At 41.4% G+C, this 22,589-nt stretch overlaps 1 protein-coding gene across 10 annotated transcripts in view; it reads right to left on the reverse strand.

Moving 5' to 3' along the window:
- Nucleotides 1-22,589, reverse strand: part of ARPP21 (cAMP regulated phosphoprotein 21) — a 256,240-nt gene that overhangs the window by 96,808 nt on the left and 136,843 nt on the right. For 7 of the 10 annotated variants that reach the window (XM_054019424.1, XM_054019430.1, XM_054019422.1 and 4 more), the window contains exons 10-13: nt 18,625-18,733; nt 16,657-16,758; nt 10,321-10,358; nt 4,226-4,285 (exon numbers count right to left, since the gene is read on the reverse strand). In XM_054019424.1, the coding sequence (XP_053875399.1) occupies nt 4,226-4,285; nt 10,321-10,358; nt 16,657-16,758; nt 18,625-18,733 (309 nt within the window). The remainder of the gene's footprint in view (nt 1-4,225; nt 4,286-10,320; nt 10,359-16,656; nt 16,759-18,624; nt 18,734-22,589) is intronic. The other 3 variants (XM_054019429.1, XM_054019432.1, XM_054019431.1) reach the window with 3 other exon arrangements.

Here is a 22,589-nt window from a genome sequence, read left to right on the forward strand (position 1 = left end):
GGGGGGGGGGGGGTTGCAGTACCGCCACCCTTACTTCTGCGCTGCTGCTGGCGGCCACCCTGTCTTCATAGCTGGGCAGCTGGAGAGTGGCAGCTGCTGACTGGGAGCCCAGCTCTGAAGGCAGAGCCGCCACCACCAGCAGCAGCACAGAAATAAGAATGGCATGGTATGGTATTGCCACCCTTACTTCTGCACTTGGCTCTCAGTCAGCAGCTGCCACTCTCTGAAGGGTGGCAATACCACAACCCCACTAAAATAACCTTTTGACTCCCCGGCAACTCCCATTTGGGCAGGATCCCCAATTAGAGAAATGCCAGTCTCCCTCAATAAATCTGTATAGTATAGGGTAAAAGCACACAAAAGACCAGATTTCACAGGGGGAGACCAGATTTCACGGTCCATGATGCGTTTTTCATGGTCGTGAATTTGGTAGGGCCTTAGTCATAATGGATAATCAGCTGTACATGATCTCTCAGTGCGACACTGTGGTCAAAAAGGCCAATGCCATTTTTGGACGTATAAACAGGGCAATATTGAGCAGAAGTAGGGAAGTTATATTACCTCTGGTATGCACTGGTGCAAGTGCTACTGGAATACTCTATCCAGTTTTGGTATCCACAATTCAAGAAGGAGGTTGATAAACTGAAGAGAGTTCAAAGACGAGCCACAAGAATAATTAAAGGATTGAAAAACATGCTAGAAATAGACTCAAGGAGCTGAATCTGTTTAGTTTAACAAAGAGAAGATTAAGGAGTGACTTGATTACTTTCTATAAATACCTACATGAGGAGAAGAAGTTTAGTAATAGAGGGCTCTTAATTTATCAGAGAAATGTATAACAGCTTGACGTTGAAGCTTGACGTATTTAGACTAGAAATAATGCATACATTTTTAACAGCGAGGGTAATCAATCACTGCAATGATTTACCAAAGGCTGTGATGGATTCTCCATCACAGGAACATTTTAAATCAAGACTGGATGTCTTTCATGCTGTACAGGGCCGGCCCAAGCAAAAAAACAAAAAAACAAAAAAAACAAAAAAAACGGGGCGGCCAGAATGACAAAGCAAAAAAAAATAAAAAAAGAAACCTGCAGCACGGCCGGAGCCAGGGTGCAGGGGGATGTGCCCCAGCTAGCGGGGGGAGGGGGAGGGAGCGGTGGGGAGAGAGATAGAAGGGGGGCGCCATGGCCCCGCCGCCTGCCGGGAGGGCTCTGCGCTGCTCCGGTCGGCTGGTAGGGAAGGACACAGGCTGCCCTGCCGGGCTTGCTGCAGGGCGCTCCTGTCCTCCGTGCCACCGCCCCCTACAGGGCAGCCGGAGCAGAACACCACCAAACCCCCCCCCCCCAAAAAGCGGCCATGCCTAGGATTGGGCAGAGTGCCGCCTCCTACAATCTGCCGCCCCAAGCACCAGCTTGCTCGGCTGGTGGCTGGAGCCCTGATGCTGTAGTTCAAACAGGAACTAATTCAGGGAAATTCTACAGCCTGTTTTATCCATGTTCCCTTTTTGCTTTATAATCTACAGCCTATAAATCTGAGGATTAATTTTGACTTCTTCCTTTCCCTTCGCTCACATATCTATGTCTATATGACATATCTATGTCATAGCCAAATCCCACCCCCTTTTCCTCCTCAACATCTCCAGGCTCTGTCCTTCCCCATCATCCTCCCAACCCACGTCCCCATAATCAAGTTCCTTATTGAGGCATTTGTCACATCCTTCCTCTTTCAGGCTACCCAAACAAACAGATTGCCTCTCTTCAGCCCATATTACACCTGCTAGCTTCCTATTTGCCCACTGATTTGAACATGTCACTTCCCTCTGCAAACCCCTCCATCAGCTTCCCCTCTATTTAATCACATTTAAACTTCCTGTCACTAACTTCAAAGGCATATATAAACTCTACCCTTCCCTACTTATCCTCCCTTGTTATTAGTGTGCACCCTTTTCCCACTCCACTGACGTTCCCACTCTTATTTCCCAATTGTCAGCTTCTCTCACAATCACAAATAGAGCTTCCTGCCTTGAGGCCCACTACTCAAGATACAACCCCCCAGCATGGCTGCCACCCCAACCACATTTAAGTGCCTCTTAAAGACCCTCTTCTGCCATGCTGCTTACAGTGAATCACTATATGTTTCCTTCCCCTGTCCATCTGCCTGCACAATCTTTGACTGTGAACATCTTGGAGGTAAGGACTGCCCGTTCTTGAATGGCTGCAAAGCATCCTGCACATGGTGGTTGCTAGCATAAACAAAAATAATAATTCCAAGTACACAATGAGCTAAGAGCAGAAGGCTAAGAGCAGAATTTGGCTTATTATGAATAGTTTACAAACTGCCACCAAATGAAAAACAAAATGCCTTTCACAGCTGTGTAAAAACTCAAAGCAGAACTTTTGTGAGTTTCTGACTAGATTTTAGTACTTTGCCATTTCACAACATTTTCCATAAGTGAAAAGCAAAAGGGTGCTTGCCTTGTTGCTGTTGTTTGAGAGCTGTGTTATTGTGGAGGTGAAGGAAGCTTAGTGTATCGCTTGGCCTTGATCAGAGTCTTACAAAGATGTGATCAGCAGTGTTTACTGTCAATTTTTGGGAAACCAAACAATGGGAGAGCACAGCAGAAAGACCACAGATGCAATAAAATAAAATAAGGAAAAGATTTAAAAAGCAAAAATAGTTTTTAAATTTTAACAAGAAAGAAGACTATATGGGCAAGCATTACTTGCTGATTCTGTTACATTGTCCTGCTTTAAAAAACAATGGCCCTTTTGTATTTATGTTTTCGTAAAAGAGAGAGAGAGAAATGAAGTACGTCTGTATCCCGATGACCTGAAATCTCATTATCTGCAACGCTGGGTTATCCAAAATTCCTTCCTGTCCTGCAAATCCAGAATTGATTTAGAAACCGACATTAATTACTATGAACCTCACTCTATCTGAAGATTGGATGCTCCCCATCCCAAGATACTCAGATAAGCAAGGTTGACCTGCACTTAGGAAAAAGATAATTTATCTATTGCCTGAGGCAATAGACTGTGGATCTGTCTGTGATGGATCCACTGGTCACAACACCATCCCTTCCTTGGCCCAGCCTTATTCTACCTTCCAGCCCTGCTGTGTGGGGACCCCCGAAGACCTGCATGGGCTTCTCAAATCCTGCCCCCAAAACAGGAAGAGTGCATACTACATGCTGAGAAACAAACATATACATTCACACACACACACACACACACACACACACACACACACACAGTAAAGAAATATACCACCTAGTTATCCATGTGTTATGTAGGTTAAGTCCTATATTTTCCAAAGTCTTTACTATTTTTGCATACTCTGTTTGAGACACCTAGTAGTAGGGGCCTAGTTTTCAGAGTTGTTCAGCACATGCATTCCAAATTATTTAAACTGGAGCTGTGAGTGGTCACCACTTGTAAACATCAGTCCCTTACTAGATGTCTCAACTTGAGTACTTAAGTAAGGTGGTAGGGTCTTCTATTGACCCGCCATGCTGGAAGGTTGGAAACTCTCTATGAAAATGTGAACTGACTGCTGTTGACTCACAGTGATATGTGAAGCCTGTTAACTCCACTATAGATATTAAGGAGTGGATCTCTGGAAAAAGGGAATTAGCATCCGGAACCGAAAGAACATAGAAGAAAACCCCCCAAAAAAGTACAGTTTGGGGGAAGAAGCCTTACCCAAGCTTTATTAAGTGCTACTTCTCTTTCAACTGGCAATAAAATAATCACAAGAAATGGGGTGAGTTTGGGTGCCAATCCAACAGAGTGTGTGTGTGTGTGTGTGTGTGTGTGTGTGTGTGTGTGTGCGCGCGCGTGTGTGTTTTGTATTAGAGCAGAGTGGTGTTAGTCCATTCACAGGCACCCCAAATTGCTGCTCCCCAAATTCATGGACAATTTTGGAAATCTAGGTCTAAGGTCCTGATCCAAATCCCACTCAAGTCACTGGAAAGACTCCAATTGTATTCAGACTTTTGAAGCAAGATTTTCCCAAAGTCACATGGGTGGTATGGATAAAATCAGGATTAGAACTCAGTTGTCCTGACTACCAGTCCTGTGTCCATAATTCCTCTCCATACATACACCTGTACACCCACACCCCCACACCTATTAAAATACTTGTTTCCATCTATGAGGACACGGATAAACTCACAAGTGAAAGTTAGTTGGAAAGAAATCTTTAATAAAGTAAACCATACAAACCTAAATAGCTGTCTTTTCTTATGGGTGTCATTGCATATACTGTTGTCTTCCAAGAGCCTACTGAAAATGAAAAGAAAAGAAAGATTATGGTAATAGACCTGGGAGTTTTAATGATATATTCAACTTCATGTCTTTAATATTATATCCCATTTTGCTCCTTAGCAACAACTTCTAGTTTTCTGTACCCATACTTAAAGAAATGAAGCTAAAGTCACTCCTATTTTGACCTCATTGGAGTTACTCCCAGGATGATTTTGTCCCAGGACGGTTTTTCTGTGATGCTAATTGTGCCATAAAAACCTACCAGCAAGAGGCTGGAAATCTTTTACCACTTCCTGATAATAAACAAATTGCAACTCTCAGAAGCCAAAGAAAAAACATGTTTTTTTTTATTTCTTAAAGAAAATAAACCCAGCTATACCTAATAAGACCTAAAAACCCCAATTCAGCAAAATACTGTACATGCTTAATTTTAAGAACATTGTAAGTCCCACTGAAGTCACTGAAGCTTGAAGAAATGCTCGGGTGAACTGATGAATAGAAGTGGTGTGAAGCACATGTTTAAGGCCTTGATTCAGCAAAGCATTTAAACACATGCTTAACTTCATGTACATTGGATCCTTCCAGTCAAGAGTAGGGGTCCAGGAAGAGACAGATACATCCTGGAGGTGAATGCCTGGCTGCGAAGATGGTGTTGCCAGGAAGGCTTCAGCTTCCTTGACCATGGGATGCTGTTCCAGAAAGAAGGACTGCTAAGAAGTGATGGGGTCCACCTATCGAGGAAGGGGAAGAGCATATTTGGATATAGACTGGCTAACCTAGTGAGGAGGGCTTTAAACTAGGTTCGAAGGGGGCAGGTGTCCAAAGCCCACAGGTAAGTCAAGAACATGGAGACCTGGGAGAAGGTTCAGAGCATGGGCTGTTATAGCAGGGATAAAGGAGAGACAGGACAAAACTGAGGGAGGGGGAATCAAATCAGTATCTTAGATGTCTGTATACTAATACAAGAAGTATGGGGAATAAGAGGGAAGCACTCAAAATGCAGATAAATAAACACAACTATGACATAATTGGCATCATAGAGACCTGGTGGGATAATACACATGACTGGAATATTGGTATAGAAAGGTACAGCCTGCCCAGGAAGTACCGGCAAGGAAAAAACAGAGGAGGTGTTGCCTTATATATTAAAATGTATACTCTTGGGCTGAGATTGAGATGGAAATAGGAGACAGACTTGTTGAAAGTTTCTGGGTAACGATTAAAGAGGTAAAAAACAAGGGTGATGTCATGGTAGGGGGTCTACTAACCAAAAATAAGAGGTGGATGAGGCTTTTAAACAGCTAACAAAATTATCCAAAGCACAGGACTTGGTGGTGATGGGGGACTTCAACTACCCACACATCTGCTGGGAAAATAACATAGCAGGGCACAGATTATCCAATAAATTCTTGGAATGTATTGGAGACAATTTTATATTTCAAAAGGTGGAGACAGCTACCAGGGGAGAAGCTGTTCTAGATTTGATTTTGACAAATAGGGAGGAACTGGCTGAGAATTTGAAAGTGGAAGGCAGCTTGGGTGAAAGTGATCATGAAATGGTAGAGTTCGTGATTCTAAGGAATGGTAGGAGGGAGAACAGCAAAATAAAGACAATGAAGGCAGACTTTAGCAAACTCAGGGAGTTGGTAGATAAGATCCCAGGGGGAGCAAGTCTAAGGGGAAAAACAATAGAAGACAGTTGGCAGTTTTACAAAGAGACATTATTAATGGCACAAGAACATACTATCCACTGCGTAGGAAAGACAGGCAGTATGGCAAGAGACCACCCTGCCTTAACCAACAGATCTTCAATTATCTAAAAATCAAAAACGACTCCTATAAAAAGTGGAAACTAGGTCAAATTACAAAGGATGAATATAAACAAGTAACACAAGTATGTAGGGATAAAATTAGAAAGGCCAAGGCACAAAACGAGATCAAACTAGTCAGACACATAAAGGGTAACAAGAAAACATTCTACAAATACATTAGAAGCAAGAGGAAGACCAAGGTCAGGGTAGGCCTGTTACTCAATGGGGGGGGGGGGGGGAATAATAACAGAAAATGTGGAAATGGCAGAGGTGCTTAATGACTTCTTTGTTTCGCTTTTCACCAAGAAGGTTGGTGGTGATTGGACATCTTACGTAGTGAATGCCAGTGAAAATGAGGTAGGAACAAAAGAGGCTAAAATAGGAGAACAAGTTATCTAATTCATCCAAGGAATTTTTGTCTTCAGGTCACCAGGGTCTGATGAAATGCATCCTAGAATACTCAAGGAGCTGACTGAGGAGATACCTGAGCCATTATCAATCATCTTTGAGAAGTCACGGAAGACGGGAGATATTCCAGAAGACTGGAAAAGGGCAAATATAGCCCATCTATAAAAAGGGAAATAAGGACAACCCAGTGAATTACAGACCAGTCAGCTTAATTTCTGTACCCGGAAAGATAATGGAGCAAATAATTAAGCAATCAATTTGCAAACATCCAGAAGATAATAAGGTGATAAATAAAAGTCAGCATGGATTTGTCAAAAACAAATTGTGTTAAACCAACCTGACAGGGTAACAAGCCTTGTGGATGGGGGCGGGAAGCAGTAGATGTGGTATATCTTGACTTTACTAAAGCTTTTGATACTGTCTCAATGACCTTCTCATAAACAAACCAGGGGAATGCAACCTAGATGGTATAAGGGGAGTGCATAACTGGTTGGAAAACCATTCCCAGAGAGTAGTTATCAGTGGTTCACAGTCATGCTGGAAGGGCATAACAAGTGGGGTCCCACAGGGATCAGTTCTGGGTCCAATTCTGTTCAATATCTTCATCAATGATTTAGATAATGGCATAGAGAGTACACTTATAAAGTTTGTGGACGATCTGGGAGGGGTTGCAAGTGCTTTGGAGGATAGGATTAAAATTCAAAGATCTGGAGAAACGAGAGAAATGGGTCTGAAGTAAATAGGATGAAATTCAATAAGGACAAATGCAACGTACTCCATTTAGGAAGGAACAATCAGTTGCACACATACAAAATGGGAAAAGACTGCCTCGGAAGCAGTACTGCGGAAAGGGATCTGGGGGTTATAGTGGACCACAATCTATATATGAGTCAACAGTGTAATGCTGTTGCAAAAAAAGCGAACATCATTCTGGGATTAATTAGCACGAGTATTGTAAGCAAGACACAAGAAGTAATTCTTCCGCTCTACTCGGCTCTGATTAGGCCTCAATTGGAGTATTGTGTCCAGTTCTGGGAGCCACATTTCAGGAAGGATGTGGACAAATTGGAGAAAGTCCAGAGAAGAGCAACAAAAATTATTAAAGGTCTAGAAAACATGACCTATAAGGGAAGACTGAAAAAGCTGGGTTTGTTTAATATGGAAAAGAGAAGACAGAGGGGAAATGATAACATTTTTCAAGTATGTTAAAAGTTGTTACAAGGAGAAGGAAGAAAAATTGTTTTTCTTAATGTCTGAGGATAGGACAAGAAGCAATGGGCTTAAATTGCAGCAAGGGAGGTTTAAGTTGGACATTAGGAAAAAACTTCCTAACTGTCAGGGTGGTTAAGCACTGGAATAAATTGCCTGGGGAGGTTGTGGAACCTTCATCATTGGAGATTTTTAAGAGCAGGTTAGAGAAACACCTGTCAGGAATGGTCTAGATAATTAGTTCTGCCACAAGTGCAGGGGACTGGACTAGATGACCTCTCGAGGTCCCTTCAAGTTCTATGATTCTATGAGTAGTCTCACTGACTTCATGTGCTTATAGTTAATTGCTTATGTGTCTTACCTGATCAGGGACTTTGGAAACACCAGTACTGTTCAAGTTCACATGCATGTGTGCGCAATTTAATGAACACACAAGTGGGGGCCAGAGGATGCAGGTCATACCAGAGGTGAAAGTAAGCCAGTATGCCCCGGTATGGCGTACCGGCAAGAGCCAGTGCGCCGTACTGGGGCGGATCGGTTTCCCCTGCTGCTGGGAGCCCCAGGCCCTTTAAATAGCTGCCAGAGCCCTGCTGCCAGAGCCCTGGGGAAGTGGCGGCGGGGCTTGGGTGGCGATTTAAAGGGCCCGAGGTGCCTGCCGCAGCTACCACCCCGAACCCTTTAAATCGTCCCCAGAGCCCTGCGGTAGTGGCGGTGGGGTTCCGCCGGCTATTTAAAGGATCCAGTGCTGCGGCAGCCGCTACTGCCCTGGCCCTTAAAATTGCCGCCGGAGACCCGCCACTGCTTTCCCCAGGGCTCCGGCAGCAGGGCTCCAGGGACGATTTAAAGGGTCCGGGGCTGCGGAAGCCGCTACCACCCCGACCCTTAAAATAGCCGCTGGAGCTCCACCGCCGCCTCCCCAGGGCTCCAGCAGGCTCTGGGGACGGCAGCAGGGCTCTGGGGACGATTTAAAGGGCCTGGGGTGGTAGCGGCAGCTGAAGCCCCAGGCCCTTTAAATCACCACCTGAGCCCCCGGCTGCCGCTGCTACCCCGGGGGTCTGGCAGCGCGGCTCGGGTGGCGATTTAAAGGGCTTGGGACTCCCACTGCTGCTACACTCCGGGGCCCTTTAAATTGCTACCCAAGCCCCACTGCTGGAGCCCTAAGATAGCAGCGGCAGGGCTCTAGCAGTGATTTAAAGGGCCAGGGGCTCCCAACTGCCACAACTGCAGCGGAGCCCCAGGCCCTTTAAAGCTCCACCAGAGGCCGGGGCCCCCTCCGATGGTGATTTAAAGTGCCCGGGGCTCCACTGCGGTAGCAGCACCTGGGGCCCCGGGCCCTTTAAATCACCTCCGGGGCTCCCAGCCTCTGCAGCTGGTAGCTCCAGAGGTGATTTAAAGGGCCCGGGGCGCCCAGCTGCTGCTACCACAGCCCCAGCCCCGGGCCCTTTAAATCCTGATTTAAAGGCCCTGACTCTTCTGGTAGAGGCCACGCCTCTTCTGATTGAGGCCCCACCCCCTCCTAAGAACTCCAGAGTACCGGTAAGTCCTTTAAATTACTTTCACCCCTGGGTCATACCCTAAGTGTATTTGATAGCAGTGAGAATGGATATACGTAGTGCTTCTTTAAGATAAGCATTCACTCCTGCCACACCCCTCCTTACCCCAATGATAGCCAATTCTAGTACTGGAGATCTGTACAGAACAATCCTTGGCCAGCACTACTCAAACATTCACAATGAATTTCCTAGCACTGAGAATCAGATTCGCCCCTGGAATAAATGGGTGCAGCTTCACTGATTTAAGCGGAGCTGTGCACATTTATGGCAGCTAAGAATCTAGCCCTTCACCTTTGTTATACACAGAGGGCTTTTTTGTTTGTTTGTTTTTTCTTTTAGTGTCAATAGATTTGTCATCGCAAGATTGTCCACAGGAGGCCATGATAGAGTAATGTAAAATAAGAGTTGTCTCAAATAATAATAGCAACCATTATCGTTTCATTATTACCAGGGCTGGCTCCAGGCACCAGCGGAGGAAGCACATGCCTGAGACGGCAAATGCTAAGGGGCGGCATTCCGTCCATTCTTGGGGTGGCACAGTCCAAGTGGCTTTTTTTTTTTTGCTTGGGGCAGCAAAAATGGTAAAGACGGCCCTGATTATTACTACACAATAATAATAATAGTCCTGGTTTTCAGAAGTGCAGAAGACCCACAAGTATGAGTGAAGGATATGAAGGTGTTCGATATCTCTGAAAATCAGATACAATAGCAACAACAGAAACATTCCACATTTCTATAAAACTTTTCATCCAATAACTTCAATGCCTTTCACAAAGATTAACTAATTAGTTAAAACCTCTCAGCACTCCAGAGTGGTGGGCCATTGATAATTGATCATTACATTGGTGTTTTGCTGTTTTAACAAGCACTTCTTTAACCTTAAATTCAACAGCTTTGGAAAGCGGCAAGCAACATCTGATATGCTCTTATATCACCATATACCTGAAGACGATCTAAGTACAAATCCCACTAAAAGAGGGAAAGCCCTCAAATAAGTTGGATCACAAATTAATTCAACAATGAGTCTGAGACTAACAGCTACAATATTTTTTTTTAAATGCAATTTTTTTACCTGTTTTCCACAAAAAGGTTTTCCTGGGAGCAAACTGACTGAAAAATAAAAAAAAAAAGATTGAACCAGACATTCTATATATGTTCTATTGTCCAATTTCTTGCTTGATTTTAGAATTATCTTCCCCATTCAGGCTCAAGGGGATTTTCATTCATGCATCATTTGCATTTGTAGAAGACAAGGGGGGGGGGGGAGTCAAGAATAAGGTCACACCAGTAAAATAATTCCCATGCATTACAATATGTTACTTGCAATTCATCTCAGTTTTGAAACAAACTCAGACTTCTCAGTCTTGGGATCAGAAGAGGCCAGATGTATACAAAGTGCTGACGTTTTGGAGGGAAACAGAAGCAGAAGGTTCCACTAGTCTGCCTACCAGCTAGCAATAAAGTGACACCATAACACATAGCTGCAGGGGAGGAGGACAAATGGGAGAAAAGCATGCAAAATGAGTACAGTTCTGCAAGGGAGTGGAGATGCTGTAATACTTAGAAAATATTACATAATTTAATTTCACAAACAGAGAGTAAACAAATGCACCTGGTACTGAGACATAAAATAAAAACATTGTAAAAAGACCTCTCTTGGAGGATTTAGATTTTGGCCAAGGTGAGAGAGTAGGAAGAAATCAATCCTACTGGCAAGTATGCAGTTCTTTTAACATTCCTTAATTTTTTATGTTGAGAAATGAAGCTGTGCTCAATTTCCCATGAATAATTCTCTCTCCCTTTGATTTTTTTCATTTCCCTCCTATTTCATGTTCATTACACCAAGCGCACAGTTGTTGTCATTGAATTATATCTCCATGAGGTACTGAAGAAAAGACAGATAGTCCTTCCACTGAATTTAAACAAAAGGAAAGAGTGGAAAAGAGGGGAGATCAGGTCCATTACTTCCATCACAATGGGACTGGGTTCATGGAATAATAGCATGCAATCATCGGGCATGTCAAATTCTAATGCCATAGAAAGAGCATTTATTTAGTACGTTCCTATTTTCAACAGGATTGATTCATGACTTGCTGGCTAAAAGCTGAACACATGTGTGTCCATTCCTGGGCTTCATCAAATATACAAGGCCAAATTCTCTGCTGGTGTAAACTGAGCTTAGCTCTATTGAAATATTATGCCAATTTTCACCAGCAGAGAATTTGGCCCACAATTTAAAATAATGCAGTTATTGTAATCCTTCCATTTAGTATTGTTGTCAGAGTATATTGGGTGGGCATAGTTTAATAGAAAATGTGTCCAATAGTTCTTATTAATTGTATAGCTTCAGTGGCATGGGCTTCCCAAGCTGGATCCCATACAGGATCCTAACTAAATGAGCAGGACTAGTGGGGTGGATCGGTGGCGAGTTCTTTTCTCTGTAAGGCAAACCCTCAGGACACCAAGGGTAAAATCCTGGCCCCACTAAAGTCAATGACAAAACTCTCATTGATTTTAACAGGGCCAGGTTTTCACCCCAGGCTGAGAGGCCTAAGTGGAGTCACATGCCTTTTCACTATGGAGCACTGGGTTCCTTTGTACAATTGCTCCACTCCCTCTTCTCCCATTCTTAAGAGGCCCCTTCCCTAATATTAACAAACCTGTCAAACAGGTTGCCAAAAAGTACATTTTCTTCTCTTTCTAATGAAGATGAAAAGCAAAAGTCATCTTATTCCAACTCTTAACACAATGGTTTTCCTGTCTGCATAGACAGGATGGACCAAATTTTCAAAGAGGCCTCACTTTGTCCTCCAACTGCACACATACGAGTTTTGTGCACCATGAACTTTTGCACTGTCAATCTGCTAATGTGTGTATGCAGATGACTACCCAAGCAAAGCTGTAAATGCCCACGGAGGCCATGTTTTGAAAAAATTTGCTCAGGAGCATTGCTGCTGTTCATGTCAGGCATAAGGATAAATAAGCACCAAGGATTTACATTTTATTAAAAACTTGAGAGATGTCTGTTACCTCTTCAGTATCTTGAAGAGTATCAGTGTAATCTGCATTACAGCCTTATGGATAGATGCAATGAAAACTCCGTTCATCTTCCATGCTGCAGAAGCTGGCACAAGGCCATACAATTCCTGTAATATCCATTTTTCAAGGCTGATGTGGGGCTCCATTGCACAGAAGACAGACACATTTTTATTATATTATCCTTATTATTAAAAATAAGAGGGCTTAAAAGCTTTGGGTAGCAATTTAGCTACTAGAAGGTCAAGATTCACTTTCCTTTTCTGCAGTATCAATAACTCTCAATTTAAAGTCCCAGGGAAAGCTTAAATAACCACAGCATAGCTTTTAAATCACCTTGCTACCCGCTACAGATCTAAGGGAAGTCAAAACAAATCTAGAATGGGAAAAATGTTACACAAGATTATTTCCTCACTTCCTAAGGACCCTTGCAGTTCTTACACACTCAAAACTTCCATTCAGGTTCTATGATTGTCCTTCCTTCTGGAACCAATATTTTATCCATTCATTTGCAACCGCATTTTTAGCAGTCCCACAGCATTTTTTTCTCCAGAGGGACATACATAAGCTCTAACAGCCTATTCTTCGGTCTTGTCTTCACTAGGAATAGAGTGAAGTTTTTCCACCATGTGTTAGATAACAGGGTAATTAGCAGACAGTAATATCTTAGCATGGACAAGGCAGTTTGCAGTTTTCACACGTTAGCATGGGGAGGTAAACAGTAGGCTCCCTACTAGTGTTTACTTGAACCTGTTAAATCCTGTGTAAACTACAGCCCCATTGTTTTCACTAGAATTGCAGCATGTGCTATGTGGTAAAAAACAACAACACTTTTTTCCCCTAATATGTACACACTCACAAGGATACATCTTTAGTGGTGAAACTCAAAAGCTTGTCTCTTTCACCAACATAATTGGTCCAATGAGATATTATCTCACCAACCTTTAATATCTTGGCCAATTATTTTTCAAAATGCTAACAGCAATTATAATGTAATTTGAATTAATAGACATCCATATTCAGGGCCCTGTGTTTTCTGCAATTCTGCTGCAGTGCAATTTGCTGTAGACCCCTCCCATTGTTGCAGAACTGAAATGAAGCTTTCATTAAAAATATGTTTCTAATCCTCATAGTTTAAAAATAGCCTTGAAAAAATGTGAACCTAACGTAACCAAGGCAATGTTTTATTGCTGGCAGCCTGAAAGGTTTCTAGAAGGTGGGAAGCTCCCCATCTATCTCAGTGTGTTGTTGATTCTGAGAACTAATAATGGCAATTAAAATGGCCCATGTTAACAATTTTCTTACCGCACATTTTAGCGGAAACATCAAATTAATGTGCTTCTCCTACAACCTCAAACTGCTCGTTGTGCTTCCCCAAATGCCAAAAGTTCCAATTGTCTGCTATCCCGTTGCCAAAACATCCAGTTCCCCCTAACACTGATGATGCAGTTATGCATCATCAATACAAAAATGTGCAGCATACGGAAAATGTGGGGAAAAGCATTAATTAAAGTGACATTAATATTGAAAGAAATGTCATAAGGAATATTGTACAGATGGCATTACATTGTCATATTTAATTCATTAAAACCTCCAATTTAAATTTAAAATGAAGCTGTGCATAATTTCTAGTATGATGCACTGGAGTGCTGCAGAATGAAGAGAATTTGATGCAGGTTTTATGTCCAGCCTGCTGCAGAGTAAGCAGGAGCATATTCATTAATTATTTTTGAGTCTGAAAAGCAGATCTAACATCTGAAACATGTCTAGAGCTTTAGATTCATTTTTTTCCTTTTCAATTTTGTTCAACAAAGTTTTCTCCTGGACTGAAATCTCACCCAAATGGTTTCAACCTGAAACAAATATTTACAATTTGGTGTTATAGCAATCATCTTAGGACACCATCAGCTGCATTTGGGACACCTCTTCAGACACACTGTAATTAGAAGTGATGCATTTTAATACATTTTCTAAGGTTCACAATCAGGGTATTAACACAAATTTAACTACAGTGATGTGAATAGCAAAAGGGTAATAAAACTGTACGTCAGGCATGTCACTTCTGCACCTCACTTTCTCCATCTACAATTTGAGGGACAATAATGCTTAGGTACCTACCTCACAGATGTGTTGTGAAAACTGATTAGTTAATGATTGTAGAGGGCTTTAAAAATATAAAGTGCTATATGTAAGTGGCTATATATGGTAGGCGGTCAATTGTGGTCATTTCTAAAATTGAAAATAAAGAATATATTACAGTGTCTACCACCACATATAAATATTTCTACCATGCCAGAGAGGCTCTCATCTGTGAGGCATGCTCCACTTTGCAGCACAGCAAAGAAATACTTAGTTATTTGCATCATTAGTGTAGCCTGCTGAAATACAGCAATATGATTTATTGATGGCTCACTAATACCTGCAATAAGTAGAGAGAGAAAGCAAATGAGTGTATATGAGAGAGAGAGAGAGGGAGAGATATCTGCATTGCTAACCTTTAAAAAAGGCGCAGTCCTAATCCATTGATATAGCTCCTGCCACAAGCCATGCTTTCACTCATGATAAAACCCCTTCTTGGCTAACCTGACAGATCACATCAACCTTCTAGTTACAGCAATTAAAATTCTCACCACTTGCATTTGTCTTTCAAACTGAAGGTAAAAATATCGAAATAAACAACAAACACAGCAGCGTATTTTGGGATGAATGCTTAATAATTCAGAATCTCACCACGTCTTTCATGAACACTTAGGGCCACATTCTCGGCTTCTAGCTGCCCTTATGATGCACAAACTAAGTCACTCTAGCAGCACCTTTCCCTACCTTGTCACTTGTTGCCATGTTCCAAATCTATCCCCTCTCTATCCCCTGCAGTTATCCATTTTTAAGGTATGCTCCTTTGTATGAAGTCAAATCAATAATTCGCTTATAGCAGACAAACAAGGACACAGCCATTTCTAGAATTTATATTGCAGCTGTATTGACATTAGGCTGCTATACTGAAGTGAAAATAAAAACAAAGAGCCAGCTAATACTGGGATTTTCTCAGGCCACAAGAACAGAGAATACTATGCTGAATATCTGTGCATAATTTTCCCTCCCAAATTGCATTTTATAATCAGTGGACTACTTGCTAAGTAGAGACGTTACATATAAGTGAAGTCAGAAGTGAGACAATACACACTCACATATTTACAGTATATTCTGCTTAAAACAAAGACAATCAGAAGAACTTGTAAGCATCAAGCTTAAAAAAAGTCATCTAAAAGCAACATGATTCCTTCTGTGACATGTGAACAGCTCTAATTTAAAAGGACACAGTCAAAAACAATTTTGCATAGTTTGTTTGTTTTGCCAGTATGATTTATACTGATTTTTTTTTTTTATTCAGGTTCCCATATTCCTTGAACTGGTGAAACCTCCATTGAGATGCGACATGAACCAGTGAAAGAAGCAGGCATGTTCTCTTGGAAGACACTATCTTCACAGCACCCTGTCAGAGCTGATCCATACATCCCACTGGGAAATTATGGGGTAATATAGTGAACCCAGAAAGAAGGGGAACTGGCTGCAGACAGGACCTAATCAATTTATGTATTTAAGGAGAATGAGGATGAAGCCATAGAAGTTTGACATTTGCGTGTCTTTACCTAGTAATTTTACTCAATTTTATTTGGTAAACTTTGATTCCCACCCCCCACCCCCACCCCCCAGTAAAGCTGGGATTATTTTGCCTCTTTTTGTTTTACTCCCTTTATTGTCTTCCAACATCATTGTTTTTGACAGAAGAAATAGAGTTTCTTCATTAACTTATGTTCCCTTTACTACTTAGTTGGTCAGTGCAGCTAAATATTGAAAGGTCATGCATAACCAGTGGCTTTTGATTGTTTTTAATGTCTTGCTTCCAGAGTTGTTGAACTGACAAAAACAAAAAAACAAATAGATTGACAGATCTGAGCAAGTTTAAGCAATGGCAAATATGAGGCTTAAATTAGTTGAGAGTGTCCATTTAAATCACTGCTCTTCTGCTTGCAAGCATTATAATACTGAACAGAACGAAACCTACACTGCGCACACACAAACATTTCCAGAAACAGGAAAAGGCCATTTAGACCAACATGCCTGCCGTGTTTTGGCTAATCTTCCTTCTACCTTCCTCCTTTTTCACTAGAGCTCTCAATCACCTCCTGCTCCAGAAACCAATCTAGGTATCCCTTGAACTCATTTTACACCCTTTGGTTTAATCATCTTTCGCTACCATCTCCAGCTACACAGTGCAATCTTGCTGCAGTGTCAATGTCAGAGGGGGAGGATACTGTCTGACTACTGATAAAGATATGGCACCAAAGAGGCAATTAAAACAACTACTCACATCTTGTGCAAATATTCTCTCCCTCACTCTCTGATACTCCTCTTCTCTCTCTTCAATTGATTTACTTCGTCTGTCATCTCTAAATGGATGAATTCTGTTTTGCTGAGCAGAAAAAAAATCAGGAGGGTTATATAAGTTGAGCTGTTAAAAACTGCAGTTTAGAAACTGTCAGCTAAGAATAATAAATGTTCCCGTAAAAAAAAAAAAAAAAAAAAGAAGAAGTACAAAACGGATAGCTTTCAATTCTGAGGGGGAGTGTGAACCACCGTGTTATGCTGGGTACCCTAGGCTCTCAAGCTAGACACTGCTGGAGTGTTCCTAGATCAAGCGGCTGAAATAAGGTTTTGTGCATGACTTTTGTGAGCCTGCAGTCCTGAATCAAGACCTCTTCATCCCATGCCTTTTGCTTCTGACTGATCAGGAAAAGGCAGATTTTTTTTATCTTCCCTACTGGCTGTGGGGAAGGAAGAGGCACAGAATACCTAACCATCCATGAAGTCAAGCAAAAGCATAGGGAAACTAAATGGGAGGAACTGATGATAAAACACTAAGAACCCTAAAAGATTACATCTATCACGATGATGATAAATTATGCTTTCCAGAATATTTTGCACAAGAGTTTTAACCCTTTCAGTACCAAGCCTAGCCTTTAATTCAACTTAGTGGGGGAAAAGAGCCATTTAAGCCTTTTAATGATCAACATTTTAGACAACAACAGTACATGAACATAATGGGGGTGGGGGGAAAAAAACACCCTTCATGAAACACCTTGCTTGCAATTAGATTTTAACTGCAGCGCTGCTCCTTCTCCCACACAATGTTTTGTGTATATGATCATGCTGCTTGCCTTTGGTCCGCTCCCACATCCATTACTCACTAAACCTTTTTTTCAAAGCCAACTGAGATGCAGTGTAGCTGGGAAAGCTACTACACACAGCTGAAGGTAAAAGGAAAAAAGAAAAATAGTCTCTAATTAGAAGCAGGAGGCAGAGAGGCACTCAATGGCTTTGAGAGATTCACTGGAATCTATCACAGTAATGATAACCTGAATGACAAAGCACACACTGTCTTACCTGTAGGAATTTTCTCAGAAAAGCAATTCCAGTGTTACAACCCCTTTTGATTTTTTTGTTTTGTCATGTATACATTTTGCACTGGATTAAAATGATTTTATGAACACAATGCTTACTTTTAGCAGGGTTTTTTTTTAAATGCTGAATTTCAGTGGTGTGCAAACACACAGCTCCCTGACACTCTCCTACATGTAATGTATCAGACATGTCTAAGATAACAGTGTTGTGTCACAAGCAACACACGGAAGGGAAAAGTTCTGCCACAATACATGCAAAACAAGCAAATAAGTTACATAGACAATAAAATGTGATTGGGACAAGGGAGGGACAGGAACTAAAAGATTAAACTGCTATTTTTTTTTTGGGGGGGGGAGGGAGGGTAGGGAGGATCAAAACTTATTTTAGGATGGTTTCAAAATCAACCTGGCCTCACTATAACATCTTTGAGAGATTTGTCCTCCTTTATGGCTATCTCAGTTATCTTCGGTCCATACTGATATCCAGATCTGTATGTGTGTATACGTATGGGAGTATATAACTGAAGGATAAAGCTGTAGGGAGTGGAACAACTGCCATAGTCACACAGACATTTGGAAATGCGACTGACAAAGCCTTCAAACCGCTTGGAACCTTTGACATTCCAACCCCCTTTCAACATGCAGCAAGTCCTGTGCCAAGCAAACCACCCATGCAAACCCACACACTGCCACTGCTAAAGCAACCACACTAGGGCTTGATGCTCTCCACTGTATGCCAAAGAGGAAGAGTGGGGTGGGGTGAGGGATGAGGAAAGGTAAGCGGAAGGGGGGAGCAACAACAAAAGAACAACAATAACATCAGTCAGCCCACCTTCGAAACAGAACAAATTTCAGCAACTCTCGAACCGAGAACCAACCTGATTGTCTTCTTTATCAATACTAGAGTTATCTCGCTTCAAGATAAATCGCTTCTGGGATTCTTCACCTTTTTCATCTTTTAAATGTTCAGAAAACCTTTGCTCTGGTCTGCCAGCAAAGTAAAACATATCAATAAAAAAAATCTGCTTCGTTGGGTTTTTTGTTTGTTTGTTTGTTTGTTTGTTTGAATTCTCGGTGCTCTTTGTTTTTCCACAGAGCCACTTAGTGCAAAATTAGTTTATATTTGTTGTGGTTGGGAGATACTGACTACAGCTGTCTGATGAGGTTCTAATGCAGCTAACTGTTATTACTATAAATATCTTTTGTTGTTGTTATGTAGAAAGGCATGTGAATGCAAAGTCTCAGTCATTAAGATACTCAGCCTCATCAACCCCGGTGACTGAAGGACAAGAAAACAAGTTAACATACAATATGTTAATTTGTTCCTTCAGTTGTCCTGACCTCCAGCTAAGCTGCAGCTGAATATAGCTTACCCACATTTATAAACAAGGAAAAACCGATAGAAATATTTTTATACAACTTCTCAATCCTAATAAATCAAACTGGTAATTGGGGAGGACCTAGTGGTATTTTGTTTAAACAAATAATTATCTAGTGGCTCATAAATAGGGAAATATTTCAGAACAATCACATAGTATTGATTAACCAATTGATTTTAAACTCATCCAGGCTTTTTTTTTTTTTTTTTTAATGGCCAAATACTGCTGGCTAAGAGCTTAACATTTCTAGGTTCAGTAACTGGGAATAACTGCTCTGTATTCTTCTCCACCTTATATAAAAAGGAAATGCTAAGAAGTGTCTCATGTCCTGGAGCTAACAATTATCAGAATTTGTTTCTTTTAGTGACATTTCATTCTTCCTGATATACTTCATCTTGTGTCTGGTCTTAATGTCCTGCTTTTGAGTTGTCTGCCAAGGCTTCATTATACCATAAATTGGTTAACAAAATAGAAATAGCAGTCTGTCATCACATCACAAAATGTAATTCAATAGCATCACAATTCTGGGAATACAAAACTTATCTAAAGAAAGGGGCTCATCTGCCCCTTGGCGCACGTGTGTTAATTTTGATAGTGTTAACAGGAAATTTATGTTTGTCAGTGAAGAACAGAGTACTTAGGGATCATACACCGTACAATGATGCACCCAAACTGTGTGCAAAATTCCCATTGACATTAATGGATGTACCGTGAGGAAACTGGAGACAGAATTTATCTTATCTTGTCTTTTCAAAAATTCAAAAATCAGTACTGTAAAATAATGCCAAAAAATCCTCACAACTTTTTACATTCAAAAATGCTGTTTTAATCCAGATGTACACATCAACCACCATTTTACTGACACACTGTTCAAACTAACACTCTGCTGATTATAATGCACAGTGTTGGAGTTATACCAGAGTGAAACATAACACATATTTGTGCCACATTACAATTAATTACCAAATGTACAGGAAAAGCTTGTAATGAACTATGGTAAATGCAAAACTCACAAGGTGGTAACTTTCCTGACATGCTTTTATTTATGAATTTACGTGAATTTTGGAGGGCTCCAATAACTTCTGTTCACGGCCTTCAATTTTTGTGCAAAGACTGCAATTTGGTTCAGAAAACAGTGACCCGATTTCCAGAGATACTGAGCATCCAATAATTCAACATACCTCTACAGGAGTTGTGGCTAACCAGCACCACTGGAAATTGGGTCCATAACATAGAAAGTTTCAGATTCTCCTGGTGTCCCACTTTGTTCTTTTCTGAAGATTTCTGGAAAGTGCAAAGGTGTGTGCTCACTTGTACAGTTTTCTACTGTAATGGACAGTACAGTGCAGTGATGCTGCTTGTAAAGAGAAAGCCTACCAATGTAAATAGGATATTACAGGTTATATTCTGCCTTCATTCCCATTAATGGGTATTATACTTAAATTGTCAGGAGAAGAAGAGACCCTCAAAAATTCTGCTTTAAAATGAGCAAGTGAAAAAGTTCAGAGGTTAAAAAAATATATAATCTATCTTCCATAAGTGACAGCACAATTAAAGGACAAACAGATAAAACCACTGCATTAGGACTGGAGGGAGGGCCAGTGTGGAGCTTATAGTTGTAAATCTATATTTTGAGTGTTTCAGTTTGTCTGGGGTTTACTGAACAAAAGAAAGAGGGAAAAAACAAATGATCTAATTGTATCAAAGTCAAGAAAATAGACTTTTAAAATCCATTTGGTAAATATCCTCTGTAATTACTGCTTTATACAAATGTCTTATTCATGTAGATTCATACTTTAACATTCTTTTAATTCTGTATTTTTAAATAAAATACCAAAAATGAAGAGACCACCATTATGATGAATTAATCCGTTGCTAAGTCCACCTCTCCACAGGTCATTTTGGGAAGCATGAGTACAAAATATGATCCCAATCCAGTAACTTCATTTATTTATATATTCATTCATTCATTCTTAAACCCACAAAGAAAATTCAAACCGATTATTTCCTAAATTAAACAAAAATACAAGGCTGAGATATTGGGCCTTGATCTTGAAAGGGGAACTGTAAGGGCAGATCCCTGTGCACATGTGGCACCTTACTGACTTCAATGGCACTTCATGTACTGCTGCAGGATCTGCCCGTATGGTTCTCCCTGCAACATCGGTGCCTTGGATGCCAGGTTTCAGCCTAGAATGAAAATGCAGAAGTAAGTTAGAAAATAAAGACCAGAACAAGAATTTCCATGAGAAATGCTGAGGGACTACCTTCATCTCCCAACAGAAACATAACATAAAAACCCTGTAAGATTATTTAAAAATGCTTCTACCAATAAAATTATATGTGCTTTGTTAATTGTATAATGGGGCCAAAAGACCCTAACCTAAACCAATCTACAGGTCTCAGTCTTCAATGAAAATGAACTCTTACATAAACACCTGCGTTCAGAAAAGAACATTCACAAAAAGGAAGTCCCTGCCCCAAAGGGCTCACACACTACGTGAACAATATATAGACCAAAGGCCCAGCCCTGCAAGATATGGAATATGGGAATTCTAATGAAAACCAATGAGAGTCCTAGGCACAAAGCTTGCAGGATAAGGCTGCCAATGAGCATATGTTATGATTATTTCATTTAATGTTTTATTTACTCAATGGAATCTGGTACATTACTTTAAGAAGTTTTGAGTGAATTCATTGCTCATGAAAGGGAAGGACAGATAACATACCGGTAATTCTGAATCTGAATGTGGGTAGCCATAGCATTAGTACGTTCTGCTAATTCACCTCATTTGGGACCTGAATTGTAACAAACACCTTCCCCTCTTCTTTATGCTCTCTTATACCTGAGTCATTCTGAAGCACAGCCTTTAAAATGTACCAAACTGTGGGGTGGTTGTGGACACATGGGAATGAATTTTCAGTTGTGGTATAAGCCAACTCAGTTCAAAGAATTACCTCAATTTGTGAATTCACAAATTTGCACACTCTGTTGCTTGCACTTATTCACTACTGCTTGTGAATATTTGGTGTTTTACTTAGCCCCAAGTGATAATGTAAGAAAGTTAACTTCCATTTAAACAAAAAAAGGAAGGGTGAAACACGGACACTGTTTAAATTGATGGGAGTTTTGCAATTTGGGGCTTCAGTGGGACCAAGATTTCTCAGTGGGACCAAGTCCTGATGCGGCAGGTTTGGCCAATTGCGGCCTCCACTGGCCGCGATTCGCCATCCCGGGTCTATGGGGGCGGCAGGAAGCGGTGCAGGCGAGGGATGCGCTGGCCGCGGCTTCCCGCCGCCCCCATTGGCCCGGGACAGCAAACCGCGGCCAGTGGGGACCGCGATCGGCCGAACCTGCCACGTCAGCAGGTAAATAAACTGGCCTGGCCCACCAGGGTGCTTAGCCTGACGAGCCACGTGCCAAATGTTGCCGACCCCTGTTCTAGCCCTAGTGACTGCAGAGA

Source organism: Malaclemys terrapin, chromosome 2 (assembly GCF_027887155.1).
Source record: "Malaclemys terrapin pileata isolate rMalTer1 chromosome 2, rMalTer1.hap1, whole genome shotgun sequence".
NCBI classification, from domain to species: Eukaryota; Metazoa; Chordata; order Testudines; family Emydidae; genus Malaclemys; species Malaclemys terrapin.